At 36.7% G+C, this 14,924-nt stretch overlaps 2 protein-coding genes across 4 annotated transcripts; one reads left to right on the forward strand and one right to left on the reverse strand.

Moving 5' to 3' along the window:
* Nucleotides 1-550: 550 nt before the first annotated feature.
* LOC139958588 (uncharacterized) lies at nt 551-5,332 on the reverse strand. 3 transcript variants are annotated; one of them, XM_071955742.1, is made up of 5 exons: nt 5,156-5,206; nt 4,176-4,314; nt 3,481-3,670; nt 2,592-2,643; nt 551-1,937 (listed from the first exon to the last, which is right to left on the reverse strand). In XM_071955742.1, exons 2-5 carry the CDS (start codon nt 4,290-4,292, stop codon nt 1,790-1,792), a joined length of 507 nt encoding a protein of 168 aa, XP_071811843.1. In that variant the 5' UTR covers nt 4,293-4,314; nt 5,156-5,206; the 3' UTR covers nt 551-1,789. The 3 variants fall into 3 exon arrangements, with proteins under 3 accessions (XP_071811843.1, XP_071811844.1, XP_071811842.1); XM_071955743.1 differs by lacking the exon at nt 5,156-5,206 and adding an exon at nt 4,972-5,098; XM_071955741.1 differs by having other exon boundaries at nt 560-1,937; nt 5,189-5,332.
* Nucleotides 5,333-6,112: 780 nt separating this feature from the next.
* LOC139958585 (tRNA N(3)-cytidine methyltransferase METTL6-like) lies at nt 6,113-11,648 on the forward strand. The gene is made up of 6 exons (XM_071955737.1): nt 6,113-6,312; nt 7,379-7,659; nt 8,265-8,402; nt 9,486-9,656; nt 10,752-10,893; nt 11,487-11,648. Exons 2-6 carry the CDS (start codon nt 7,405-7,407, stop codon nt 11,624-11,626), a joined length of 846 nt encoding a protein of 281 aa, XP_071811838.1. The 5' UTR covers nt 6,113-6,312; nt 7,379-7,404; the 3' UTR covers nt 11,627-11,648.
* The last annotated feature ends 3,276 nt before the right edge of the window (nt 11,649-14,924 follow it).

Below are 14,924 nucleotides of genomic sequence, written 5' to 3' on the forward strand. Positions count from 1 at the left end.
CCCCACACCCCCTCTCCATTTTACATCATAAACCAATGGAGTCTGTGTTATGCAATATGTCAAGAGTTCAACAATTAAAAGAGACCAGTCCTGTCTTGTCCTGTCTTGATCTGTGTTTGAATATGGCCTACGACGGAACATTCCTCCATCAACATGTTTGGTTCGTCTAGGAATACTCTCCTTTGCGTTGCTATGCCTTGTTTCTTTAAATTGTATTAATAAATGTACTCCGTTGTGATTGAATGGCAGAAATAAACGAGACGAAACGAAAAATGTAAAGAGAAGGCTCCATAATTTCTTTCACTAAAATGTAAAATATGTTTCGCTATAACCGATTGTTTCGCTCGAAGTTCCCCAAAGCTCCTCCATTCGAATGGTTCAGGATTGAATGAGATTTAATGTTGGCAAGTTACAAACCCAGCCGGTTGAACAATGACGGAGAACAAAAAAGAAAAAAAAAATGGAAAACGTGAAAGAAAACCAAAGAATGAATAAGTGTAAGAAATCAGAATATTCAAGTTGTCTCTTCTTATTTCTTTGTCTCAACAACTGTATATAACATTTATATATAACTGGAATATTAACGTTAATCCTTTACAGTGATACATTTAATTACTTATTGTGCCTTGCAGCTTGGTGATTTACTTCTGGTGAACATTTATGCCTTTCTTCTTCGTCTTCTGAAGACTACGGAATGTTACTCAAAATGAGATTACAATTTAGCAACCTCAAACAAAACTAGATATATTTACCAAATGAATATAAGTGAACAAGCACTCAAATGTCACCACTATGTGCCTAAACTTTCTGAAAGCTCTTTAGATTTAATCGTCATACCCTTCCGGAAGTACCGACAGAGTTATTCCCCGATATCAGTTAAGGATCGTTTAAATTTGAGAATGTGACGGTGAAGATGAATACTTCGAGAGTGGGGAGGGGTGGTGGGAGGGGGGGCATGGGTTTAGAAGGTTAAGCATGAGTACATGTCGATTATTCGACTTTCTAGAATATTCAATGCGACCAATGAAGTTGACCGCTCATTTAATTTAAAATCGAAGCTCAACATTTAGACGCCCAGACTAGCATGAATGACAAGCAAATAACTCATAATGTGAGGGGAAAACATCGTTATTTGAAATGCTGCTTGACTATAATGAAGGTAATGAATGAATTGTTTGTTTTGTACGATTTTAGAAATATATGGACTCAATTTTTATCAACATCAACTCAAACAGATATGTCAGCACAAAGGAATCTGTGTTATCGTTAAAGACAGAGCAACTAGCTATCGTAAAGACTCAAGTTGAAAGTTTCCTAATCGAACGAAAACAGAAAACAGAAATGCATTAGAATAATTTAACAAAACATGTCTTCCAAGTGGTATACCAATTAACGTTGTATTTTTCGTGATTAATTTCAGCCCTCTGTTCTACTTTTTCTTCTCTCTTTTTCAAATATATTTAGTAATTGATTCAAAGAAACATACTTTGGACGGTCCAAGTGAGTTAAGTGTACACCTCGGCTCATGCCAGAGTTGTTCGGCAAACTTGTCACAGCAAAGTTCATCATGGGTAAATTGGGAAAACACACTCGCAACAGATTTCGAGTAGGCATATAGTCTGAAGCGGTTCATTAAATCCTTGGCATTTTTGTCATGGACCTAGATTATTAAACGGCAAGATGTAACATGTCGAACAGAGATGGATGAATCTACCAAATGAATGACCACATTGAGTATAGTGAACTATAATAGTTGTATATCTTGTCCTGTCTCTCAAACTACATAACGTCAGTCCATCTTTAGTGTGCGTGACAATGCTTTCAGTCTCTGCATCAGTTGTTGCTTCTGCTGAAGTAAGTTTTCTTCCAATGCCTTTGCTTCTGAAAGAAGTTTGTCGACACGATTTGGGCAAAAATTCTCAAATTCTTCACTCTCCCTGTTTTAGCAAAAAAGATTTTGTTTCAAATTTATTTGTACCAGATGTGATCAAGTGACATAAGGTTGTTTACAGGGATTTACAGAAAGAGACTTAATTTTAATATTTGTCGCATCAACATGAAGTACTTCATATATTTTCAAACAATCCTCGACATTGACGGGCGTTAGGGGAAGAGGATTCAGGGGACAGATGCCCCCACCTTGGGTGGGGGTGGAGGGCTCAGCCTGGGGATTTATTTTAATATTCATTGCAACAAAATGTATTCTTCAAGTAAGCTAAATGAAGATATTCTATATGGTCTTAGTCTGTAAAATTAAAGAGTGAAGGAGTAATCAGTGATGATGCCATGTTACGTACCTTCCTCTACACGAACTTAATTATCATTAATGAAGTAATCACTGTGAATAACATTATATTTAGTAACAGATGGTGTTCTTATTCCAATAAAAAAGAATTTCAAGAATCTTGTTATTACTACATGTCACTTTTAAAACAACTTTTTAACTTTGTTGTCGTTTGTACTTTTTCGTTTTCGGAAAAGTTGCATAAACAGTTGCATAAACATAATAAATCGATGATACTCTAGCAATTATTAGATCATTCACAATTTTTTTTTAAAAAGTCCTATTGAAAACATTTGATATGACTTACTTGAAAACATGTATCCACTGAAGGCATCCAGATTTCAAATCGTTACCAGCATCTGTTATTGCCATTGAACATATAGAAATGGGTTTGAATGAATCATTTCGTTAAATGTAACTCTTAACTGAAGACCCTCTATTCCCCGTAGACCATACTGTCAGGCGTGTAAATCAGAATTTTATATATCGTACTTTTGTCATTTCATGGAATCGAGAAGCCAAACTTATCAGTATCGTTACTAGTCAGTACAGAATTTCAAGATACCCCTGGAACAATCACCAACAGCGAGTTTAAGTACATGCGCCTAACCATTTTTTTGCCTTTGTTTACATTTTCAGTGGAATCGGGAAGCAGAATTGCTATTCTGTTTTAAGAAATAAAGAGTCCCATCATTAAATTAACATAGTGTGATGTATAACTCATATTCAGAAATTATATTATCTAATCTGACTAAACCACTGTATGTACCTTGTCACCTGTTACCTTTGTCATAATGGTTTGCCCACAGGGTCAACTCCTGACCCCTCTAGACTCCTGCTAAGTCTGATTATCTATAATGCGTTATACTCTCTTATAAATTTACCATCATTACATATAAGTAGTCTAGATCTGGAAGCTGTGGAAGAAAGACATTAAAACAGCAGAAACCTACCATTTGTCTGTGTCTCCAATTTAATATTTGCGTGCAACATCACACATAGTACTCTGCGTATATACTGCACATTATGATGCAATATATTTACTTGGATATAGCAGTAATTTTTCAATGGTTCATAAACGCTCAATAAAGTTGATGTTATCTTCAAAACTGAGCACCACAAAGTTTCAAAGCTTTGAAAACAGTTTCTTCAAGTACTGGTATTCGAGCATCATGCTAAAGATCTATTTCTCTTACCTTTTAACACTGATTCAAGCATAACTTCAGATTGGTCTGGTCTCATCCTGCACAGAGATTTCTTTGCAACGACGTCATCGCCGCTGATAGATGTGTCCATTCTTTTCAGTTCTGGCAGATTAGCTCTGGAGGAGCTGTACGGTATCTTGAAATCTCCGGAGGGGCCTAATTCCATTAATGTTCTGTGATCCTGTTAGTAATGATCCAAATGATAGCTTAACAAAAGACGGAACTGATTGGCTGTAAGGGTTTGTATCAAATCATATTTCAACTGGATGGAATTAATTATAATGATAACTTTTTTACCCATATATGCTCTCCTGACAGTCAAACTTATATGATAAAGTTTAAAGTGATATGTTATAGTCTACGATACATATTTGGTGCTCTATTTTCACGTCATTTTCTCTACTTATTTAGTTGGTTACCCACATCACCAGTACTTCAATGGGTAACAAGTGTCTAGTGGTACATAGTTGGAATAAAAATGAGATTACTTTTACAAATTAAGCAAACGTTACAATTTGCAAAAGATCGTCCATTGGAAGAATTCAGACTTAAAATATTAACACCTTTAAGGTTATTGCATTGAATCTGTAGCTTAGTGCACTTTCAGTTGATCCTCCAGTAGCAAGATCGACTTAGTAATATGTCATGAAATATCCTATTGTGTATACTTTGGGGGAAGTACTAACCATGGTAGACTCTGTTGACATTTGCTCTGATAGTTGAGATTCAGTGATGGTACGGTTAGCAGTTTCATTATTTAGTTGCACCCTCTCAGAGCTGGTTTTCTTATCCATATCAAGCATAAGTGCTCTGTAACTTCAAATGCTATATGGAAGAAAACAAAATGAGAGAAATCACGCATGACATAAGATCAATGAACGGGTGACAAGTTGAACATTTACTATTGAATGAAAAATTAGCCTAAGTTTACCATAATACAGGTGTTCAATTCTAAACTGTGACAGGTGGCTTCAGTCACCTATGCTGAAAACATTGTATGCATCATTAGCTCTGGACCAATATTAAATCATGGGACAAACTTTTACCTATCAGGCTCGATCAAATGGTTAACAACTCACTGATAATGCAGTCACATGGCTAATCCTAAGATTACTTTGTTTGGTCAACAAATAGGCCAGCCTATGTAGCCAAATTTATGTGCATTGCCTATGTCTATTTTCTTTTCTGAATTCAAGCTTCTGAATTGGGCCTAGCCTAGGCAAAACATAGTACCAGTACGTAGCCTACTAGTAAACTGTAGTATCGCCTAGCTAGTGCAAGGAATCTTAGTGTTAGGCTATATAATTAGCTTTGTTGTCCTTTTTCCAGCATCGTCTTGTGATAGATTTTTACCGATTCACTGCTATTTCGACCGACGACAAAATCACTGTTTGCATTATTACTAAAACCAACCTAGGCTACTGTAGTGTATGACAAAGAGTGAGGTCTACCATCCGTTTTAACTTCATAATCTTAACTTACTGTGAGTGTGATGGGTGGTCAAACGTTAGGCCTAACAATACATTAGGCTAAGCTATAGGCCTTATAATTGAACAACAATGTTCGTTCGTCTGTGCCCAAGCAACCACAACAAAAATGTCTTAATATTGAATATCGAACTACTCTACCTAAATGAATAACGTTAAAGTTGTACAGTCTAACTTACTGTAATCAATAGTACTCGAACGTTTTTACTTACAGTTACTACTACTATAGCAGGATTCCGTGGATACAAGTTAGGCCTACGAGTCTGATCTGAACGTTGGGTCAATGCACCAAGCGCAGCTCAGGCACGGTACAGACAGGTACGTAGGCACTTTCAACGTACAGTATATGGAAGGCCAGAAGGGCTTGTGACATAAATTATGTAGCTCGAAATCCGGATACATTCCATTTGCTTTCGGATGGGACAAGCATGGACTCAAGATATATTTTCCATTCGGATTGCGCTCACATTGTTAGACGAGAGACTCAAACATGCCCTGGGTCTCCGCATATGACACATTCATTTGCGTCCTCACAGAACATTTACAACAATTTCATGATCGCATTAACCATCGAAACAGTGATTATATCTGTTGATTTTTAAAATACGATCACAGATACCAGTGATACCGAAATTTTGGTTCATCCCAAGCCATACCACATGCTCTGTAGAATCAACCAAACCAAATCAATGAGAATATGATTACAGGGTGTCATAGACAAAGATTATTCGGGGCGAAGCAGGGACGGCAGTGTAATCTGCTCCTCAGAAGGCTTTCTTCATAAAGTTACTAAACATAATGCGAGGTTTCTATGAACAAGTTAGCGTTGATTTAGTGATTAATTGTGGTCTTAAATAGTGAACTAGTACATCTCAGTCCATTTGGATCAATATAAAGAAAAGAGATACATGCGTACACCTACCCACACGTACTTATAAGTATTTGTATATTTGGATCGTTAATATTAACAAGGCTTTGGCCACTGGGACCATGGGAACACGTGGCCTCTCCCATCTCATCCCCTCAATTTTTCTTCTAGATGACTTACATTTTATAACGATTCAATTTGATATCTGCCTTTTTTTGTTGTTTTCTTCTTTATGCTGCGATATCATGGTACTAAGGTTGACTTAGATGCCACTATTGTTTGTAGATGCTGCGGTTGAGTTTTACACAGCAGATAACCAATGTTCTTTGGTTCTCACGCAACAACGACGACTTCTTTTTCGCTTTTGGCGTTCCATACGTAATAACTATCATCAATATCAATATCGTTCAAGCTCCTTGGCCAAGTCTTACCTACTATAGGCAAGAGATGGGATTCCTAGGATCTGTGGTACTCGATAAAACATATTTTTTTCACTCCCAAAATTATGCCTGTTTGTGATGTAACATAACAACTCCGTAACTTCTTAAGAATTCGTAAAGGCCTAGGCTAGGCCTGGCTATCATGCATAGGCCTAACTTGTTATTCCTTGACCCTACAGTATACAGTAATAATAATAGCCTATCAGTATCACTCACTCAGTTTAGCTAGGATATGCTGTGAATTGTTAACTTTTCAGGCCAATATGAACAATATGATTACCTGTTCAGTAGGGCAGAAGCTTATAACGTAAGGACTACTGGTCCTATAGGCTATAGTCACAAAACTTTCCTAGCTATAGCATGCTATAATTGGAGCAAATAAAATAGCTAGTAATACTAATGGATGAATATAGACAAAGACCTTGATTATTAACAACCACTGAGCAGTACACTGCATTTCTAACACAATTTTATTTTGAGAGAATCAGTGCAACTTTAATTAATAGGAAATTGCAAGATTTTCATGGGTGTGACACCTACAGGAGTCAATAAAAACAATGGACTAATATCGAATTTCAGGCACGGACTCAGGAGCCAATCATATAGCTGTGTATGAAGTAGCACTCTGAATACTTAGCATACATGTACTTTAAAGGCATTGAAGACTCGCCCTAAACCATGTGCCGCGCTCTGAAAAGGTTAACTTTTTGTTGCTTGCAAGTGAGGTTTTCTTCTTGTCACTACAAAATGCAGACAGTAATGAATCGTGATACCTTGTTATCTTTTATCTAGACCTGCTATGTACACTGTGTTGTGGGTATTGACCATAGCTGTATGTATTGACTGCAAACTAGTGTCTAATTACCGAAGGTAGCAAGCTGTGAGTGTATTTTCTGGGATCGGTGGTGGTGTCTAACACTTCTGTTACACCTCATTCGAAACTAGGTCAGATTACCGGCATCAGACGTTTCTTTGTGCGCAAGTCTTCACACCCTTTTAAAAAGTTAGTATCTTGAAAAGTGGAATCGCTATATATAGCGGCTATGATCTTCTGCCCTCGTAATAATTATATTACTTTTATTATTTTTTTTTAGACTTCCTGAGATGTCATCTTAAACCAATGGAAGAGAAGAACAAATTTCAAGATGTTAGCAGACAGAATAGTTCAAGGGAGGCGAGAGCGCTGACTGTTGAGGAAACAGAAAGACTGAAGAAAGATGATGTTTGCGTTTCAGAATTCAAACAGAATAAATTAGAGAAAGAAGCCAAGAAGAATTGGGATCTTTTCTACAAAAGGAACAGCACAAATTTCTTCAAAGATCGTCACTGGATATCCAGAGAATTCGCTGAACTGCTTTCAGGAGCATCCGAAAAGGTTAACTACTGTAGGAATCATAGAAAATTGGCAATACCAGTCGTTAAAATGTCATAGTTTACCATAACAAACCACAATCAGCCTGAAATGTCACCTGTAGTGTTTGGGAAACACCTTGTCTAGAAATTCCTTAAATAACAGAAAAATTCACAGTTTTCTGTTGAATTCTAGCTTGGACAGGATCAGCTGTTTCAAGGAGAAATAACTTTGCAGGGAAATAAACAACTGGTCTTTATTTTTTTTAAAGTTGGAATATAAAACCATTGAGAATAAGTTAATTGTATAAGTGGGTGTTATTGTATGTTGTCACTGTGTGATCAACTAAACAGTAATGTCAAATCAATTGTGTAGAGGTTCTCATTGCATCAGTGAAAAAGAAAAGAAAAGAGTTTGATGTGTGATGTTCATGTATAACATCACAAACAATGTTTTTCCAATTGGCCATATTTGAATAAAATGAGTAAATTATCAGCTTTGATCTCAGCAACAGAATGAGCTATCAATATGGGATGTGTTTCTTTTTACTTGCTCCGTAAATAACGATGTTTGAAATTTTAGACATATCTGTCCTTTGATATTTAAACATTCCTTTCATTCTTTGTCAGGTTGAGCCCAGTGAAAGACTGACTCTGCTCGAAGTTGGGTGTGGAGTCGGCAATCTCGTCTTCCCTATTTTGAAAGAAAATCCGCTTCTGTTTGCATACGCTTGTGACTTCTCACCGAGAGCCGTGCAATTTGTGAAGGTGAGGTATTAAGAAATTGATGAACAATAGTTTTGGAGATGACATAATCAGGACGTTGTTCTGTGTATGCATTGAAATTAAAACTTCAGCACGTAAGGTATATTATGGTTCATATTGGTATCTTTAATAGGTTGTAAGAGAGGGATGGATATGTGGTGGGATTTTTGGGACAGTAGTTGGGCCACCCAGTACATAATCCTGTCAAAAGACCTGGGTGGACATGAGTCTGTTTTGACACCAATCCATGTCCACATATGTGTTAATATGTATGGTAGCGATATCCAGTGATTTAGTAATGGTACCATTACTTTTACTTCAAAATCTTAAATTACACAAGCACTCTATAATAGCTCCCCCCCCCTCCCCAACCCCTTAAAAGTAGTTTTCAGTATTTATTATTGCAGATCAAATAAATGAAAGCATTTTGTATTCAGATAAACATTTGGTTTGGCTAATGGCTATAAACTTAATGTATGTTCAAAATGTGCAGGAAATTACACATTACAGTAAAACTCCATCAATCGCCTGATATTGTAATATATTTATTGTAAAGGGGACATTTGTTAACATTGTGCAAACGTTAACATGGCTCAATGTTAGTCACAGTTCAGACTATTGCATGACAAAATTGATGAGCCAGGTATGTAAAATTGGTTGTTGAAATCTTCATTTTTCTGTTAACACCATGTATTAAGTTTCTACCAAAGAACAAAATCCAGCAATCTAAAAGAAATTTTGAAGGCAAAAATATAAGTCGTTCCTGAATCATGTATACGTAAATATGTAATGTGATATTTGTCCGTGGAGCATCCAGTGGACATAATTTGCTAACATAAAGGGTGATAACATTTCATAATTTGGTCCTGGGGAGCCCCCTACCCTACAAAATCTGGACTCTATATGATGTAATAGTTCTACTAAAAGTAATCCAAAAGTCACACGCTTTAAGTTTGGTCACATGATCTCATTTTAACTACACAGTATTACCTCATTTCTGGTCTTGTCAAATACCCTGATACAGTGATGTGTGTGTATATGATGTATGTTTGTATTTACAGTATGTATGTTTTTTATATTTGTCAGGAGAATGAAGGCTACAAACCTGATAGAATCAAGGCTTTTCAATGTGACCTGACTAAAGATGATCTGATAGAAGAAATCCCCCCTGAATCTGTCGACCTGGTTACCATGGTGTTTGTTCTGTCTGCAATTCATCCAGATAAAATGCTTTCATCAATTCAGAATATCTCTTCAGTGAGTGTATTTATGCTTGCCTTGTCCTTGAGTAGACACGGGCAAATCATAGGTGTATTATTTATCGGCCTGTACCTGCTATTAGTGTATTACCAATGAGTAACATTAGTTGGTGCATTAGACATTTGTGAAACGTATTAATCATGGCAAATGCAAGGCGTATAAATACAAAAGATAATAGACTAGACTTATGCTTTAGTCCTAAGGTATTAGGCCTTTGATATAATCCACGGTATGTTTAAGAAACATTGCTAACTGTTCTCAAAATTTCAATTTAACGTGTTGTTCAAATTGTGTCCATTTGGGTATTTTCTGTCACATTCTATTTGTGATTGACAACACGTTATAGCATAGTCAGTATTGCTGAATTTGAGCTTGGATTTTCCGTAAACTTATGATGGTTTCAGTCACAATTTTTTGTTTATTTTCTAAAATTTTTACAGTTAAGTTTCATTTCACATTTTAAAGGGTTTAATTTCTAATTGGAAAGCCGGTAAGTGTCGCTAAATACAGTAAGCACACTAAATGGTATGCAGGCGTCACTTTGGTGTGATGTTTAAACACAATATGCTCCTTTAAAGGCATTGAAGACTTGCCCCAAACCGCGTGCCGCGCTCTGAAAAAGTTAACTTCCGTTGCTTGCAAAAGTTTTCTGCTCGTCGCTACAAAATGCAAGCAAAACATGATACATTGTTATCTTTAGCTGGACCTGAGATGTCCATCGCTGCATCGTTTGTACACTGTGCTGTGGGTATTGACCGCAGCAGTATGTACTGACTGTACACTAGTGTCTACTTACCGACGGTAGCAAGCCGTGTGTATATTTTCTGGGATCGATGGTGGTGTCTAACACTTCTGTTACACCTGATTCAGGTCAGATTAGCATGAGTTGTTTCTTTGTGCGCAAGTCTTCACACCCTTTAAGTCCAGGTGGTTGTGTCTTATATCAGTACTCACTCATACACATCTTACAGTTTAACTATTTATTCTACATTTTCAGGTTTTAGAACCAGTTGGTAGAGTCTTATATCAGTAATCACCCATTCATAGTCTCATACACCACTCACAGTTTTGATTATTTTTCTGTACCTTCAGGTCCTAAAACCAGGTGGGATGGTTTTATTCAGAGACTATGGACTGAATGACCATGCGATGCTGCGTTTCTCTAAAGGACACAAACTGGCGGATTCCTTTTATGTCAGGCAGGACGGTACTCGGGCTTTCTTTTTCTCTTTAGGTGAGTCCCGAGAGGACAGGATCCATCTCAGACTAACGTACATGAATTGCAAAATTTTAAAATTTAGCTAAAGGAGCGCAATAAATCCATTTACTCTACAGACAATAACTAAATAAATCTTAAAAGTTGCAAAAGTTGTTATATTAAATTGACTGACACTAGATTTTTACAAGAAAAAGAGGATTATATATGGGTATTTGTAAGTTTTTAAGAGATGATAGTGTTATATGACAGAAAAATATTTATTTGCAGGGAAAAAATGTTTGTTCTGTGTCTTGTACATTGTTATTACATCCTTGTGGCCCATTTGGGGTATTCACCAGCAATTTGTAGTTTATTGATTGGGTATACTACTTAAGGATGAATCGCGAACGGTATGCAACCAGGTGGAGTACTGCCCATAGAAAGATAGAATAAAAATGGTGTCGAAATAGTTTGTTCGTTGAACTGATCAAATGTCATCTGTTGGCAGCAACATTTTTTTCCACTCTCGACTCATTACCCATCTCGGCTTCTGTTCAGAAACCTGGTGTTAGTGCATCACCGCCTCTGTGTGTGCAATTTATTTCCCCTTTTTCATCTTAAACCTTCAGTTTTTCTCGCTAAGCTCTTTAGCGATGCCGGCTTTGAGGTGGTAGCTAACGAGTATGTCTTGAGAGAAACAGTGAACAAGAAGGAAGGGCTGTGCGTGCCGAGGGTGTTTGTTCAGGGCAAATTCATAAAGAAAGGGTGAAAAAAATATCCCAGAACAAAGAGTGAGTCAACCTTTTTTATTCACCTTTCTTACCGAAATAAAAATCTCTCCTCTTCTGACTGTTATTGTTTAATTCAATGGGTCTGAATCAAGTTGGTGTGTGTGGGTGTCTGTGTGTATGTGGTGCCCTAGCTTGTAAACACAATATCTCAAGATAGGCTATCATATTTGGCATGTGGCTTCCCCATAATTAGTACAAGAACCCTATTGTTTTGGGTGGAGGTCAAAGGTCAAAAATTTCAAAAAAACTGATTTTCTCCAGAAAAGCTCCAGAACCTGAACATCAAAGGAGCTCATATATGCATGGTAGTCAAGCCTTATTTAGTGTAAAGTTTTTACAAAATTTTGGTCATTGTTCTGTACTACTGTTGCCTATCTAGTCTAATAGGTGGTTGTCATAGTGGTGGTGGTTGTATTCCCATTTCTATATCGCATTCAACAATGAGGATAGTGTGCATTACAAAATTCAATGTCAAACAGGGTTCAAGCAGTCCACACTCCACATATACAAACGCTGTAATGTTTGCACGGATGGTACAAGATGCAAGTTGTAAGTATTTGTTCATCAACAGACCACAGAGATGTTAATAGTATGGAAGACTTGAAAGGCCATAAGTATTGTGAAAGTTAAGCATATTTTGAGCTGCAAAGGGCTTTGAAATCTATCAAATCAACCAATTGTTTCCAGATTGTGTGAGATTTTATGAACACCTGTCTTTCTCAGTCCTTACTAAACAAAACAAATGCTGGTGTTGAAAGCATGGGGACATTCTTTGACAGCCGTGCAAACAACAATGGGCTATTGTTCTGGATGAAAGGCATTCAACAAATATAATATCGGACCTGCTAGCCTTGCATACTATTTATTATATTGTAGTTTCTGAGGTTCAACTAGATAAAATTCTCGATTATTAGGTGTTCATCAAATTATGATAATATTATACTTGGGCATTTGGTTTCCATAGTTACTAGTGTCAGATGGCTTTTCATTCTTTTTCATGATCTAGTTTAGCTTACAAAAGTTTCTACAAATTTTGTTAACTTTTACATCACAGTTAACTGGTTAAATCATGACATTGATACAGTAAAGAGCAAAATGTAGACTCATAGATGCAGGCTCTCTCCATACAGTGTTTATAATCAAATAATGAGGTTGAAGTAGATATATCTCAGCATGAGTTTAATTTTTAATTTTGGTAAACTTACAAAAGTAGTTTTTCCTGTCAATAATTCCTTGTGAAAGGTGAAGTGTTGACTTTGGCTTGCAAATTATAATTATTACTCTACCATACAACCATGTCATAATCCTAATATTCCACTTTTATGAAAATGTTTGAATTTTATCCCCATGTTTCCTCTGCCCTGGTACTTGGAAGTCAAATTTTTCCCAGTTTCTTCACTGCTTCATCATACTTCTATTAAGGCAATAATGATTTTTGTGTCCAACAATGACAAATTTTTGTTTACTTTTTGTTCCTCTTATTAACTAGAGGCAGAAGAAGCAAAATCCTATGCTAGTGGAAGGACCCTAGCAGATTGAGAGTCTCTTTGTGAGAAGTCTCCCACGCTGAGGGACAGCTCTCAAGATGAAACATCAGAACATGAAAAGCTTGATGCATTAAGAGGCAACGAACTGCTCAACAGGAAGAGACATACTCCAGAAAGCGCACTTCACATACACATGCAAAGTCTGTTTTGCTGACCAATGTTTTGATGAGCAATTAATGATACAGTTAGACAAAGAGTTAATGCTTTTGTAAAATTTTATACATATATTTAAATGAGAGAGTACAGTTTTGAAGAGTATGTGCAATGGCTGACATCACAGACCACACACTGTGGTCCACTGGGGAATAAGGAATGCCTGAATGTAAGTCAAAATAGTTTACGTTCACTTTCAACACATCTCTTGGAAAAAAGCGACAAGGGAATTTTCAGGAGTTGCAATTCAACAATGTTTGCCACTGGATTTATACCCATTTAAAGACTTCAGAGTCTGAAAATAGAGTCACAACTTCCAAGATGGTGCTTTCAAGAAACTTCTAGCTGTGGTGGTATGCTAAAATTGGAGCCAGTACTGATAACCTTTAAGCTCAAAAATGTGATGTGTGATACTCTCTCCTTGGGTTCATATTATCAAAGTTACATTGTGTTCATAACAAATTGTAATCAAGAAAAATGTACAAGAGTTTCATAGTGTATGCGTAGTTTGCTCATTGTTCTTGACAGTAAATTGTGGTTATGTCACAGGGTCATACTTCATACTATAATAAATCAAAATATTAGTAACAGACTCTCAACTGCCCATCCTGCCATGCATGAAGTACTGTATGTTAATAACCAACGTTACCGACGGACCATAACGCATATTTTGGAAAACAGGTCTTTTCAGCAATCTATTGTAGTTGTATCACATGACCATGACGTATCATTATTTTGTACAATGAGAAGACTTTAAGAAACAATAACCTTAAACTAGCAATATGATTGGTTATAGTCTTGGCCAAGATGGAAGTATGTGGAGGGAAAAAATAAGGAGCTACATGTCATTTCCTTTGTCGATTTCACTGCTGTACTGAAGACCTCATAGCTTTCATGCTGTATTAGAAAATGACTGATTTCTGATTTACATTAAAAAGAATTAAAAAAAAAAAATTGTTTTCTTCTTTTCTCTTTTGTTGCCTCTCATTTGAAGATTGACATAGAATTACATTGAAAGCAATTTATTTTTTACGTTAACACATATATATTTGTGCTATGTCTCGTGCACAAGTTGTGCAGGGCGTCCCACTCCATATGAATCTTCACAGACTCGACAGTGTTGTAATTCACCAGGCCCCATTTTTTTGTCAGTCTTCATTTTTCATTAAGTATATTATAAAAATTATGATATGTTATTCCTTATCTCATACTTCTCTGGGCTCCATAGTTGACCCAGGGGTTGTAAAACCCTCTGGTATTTCCTACCCCGCCTCCCTTCTTGTCAAATTAGTCAATCAGAAGTGGAAATGAGCATCTTAATGTCTAATCTGGTTTGTAGATGAGGATAAGTGTCCCCCTGCCTCTTGAAGAAAAAACTCAGTTACGAGCTTTTTACTTCACCCATGAAAGAAGTCACCCCGCAGAAGAAGACATACTTTGAGTTGTAGTCTAGAAGCCTGTGGCTCAGCTGGTGGAGTCAGCCTGGGAATGAGTACCAGTCATGAGGGGAACATAACAAATGCCACCAAAGGAAATTGCCCTAATATGGTCAGGGGGGCTCTTGGAACCCAGATGT

The sequence above is a fragment of the Apostichopus japonicus genome, chromosome 18 (assembly GCF_037975245.1).
Source record: "Apostichopus japonicus isolate 1M-3 chromosome 18, ASM3797524v1, whole genome shotgun sequence".
In the NCBI taxonomy this organism is placed as follows: Eukaryota; Metazoa; Echinodermata; class Holothuroidea; order Aspidochirotida; family Stichopodidae; genus Apostichopus; species Apostichopus japonicus.

Coding starts and splice junctions, on each gene's coding strand:
- LOC139958585 (XM_071955737.1), top strand. CDS start 7,405: ATGGAAGAGAAGAACAAATTTCAAGATGTTAGCAGACAGAATAGTTCA. Junction 7,660..8,264: donor TTTCAGGAGCATCCGAAAAG/GTTAACTACTGT, acceptor ATTCTTTGTCAG/GTTGAGCCCAGTGAAAGACT. Junction 8,403..9,485: donor GAGCCGTGCAATTTGTGAAG/GTGAGGTATTAA, acceptor TATATTTGTCAG/GAGAATGAAGGCTACAAACC.
- LOC139958588 (XM_071955742.1), bottom strand. CDS start 4,292: ATGCTTGATATGGATAAGAAAACCAGCTCTGAGAGGGTGCAACTAAAT. Junction 2,644..3,480: donor GCTTGAATCAGTGTTAAAAG/GTAAGAGAAATA, acceptor TGGCAATAACAG/ATGCTGGTAACGATTTGAAA. Junction 1,938..2,591: donor CAGTGGATACATGTTTTCAA/GTAAGTCATATC, acceptor TTGCTAAAACAG/GGAGAGTGAAGAATTTGAGA.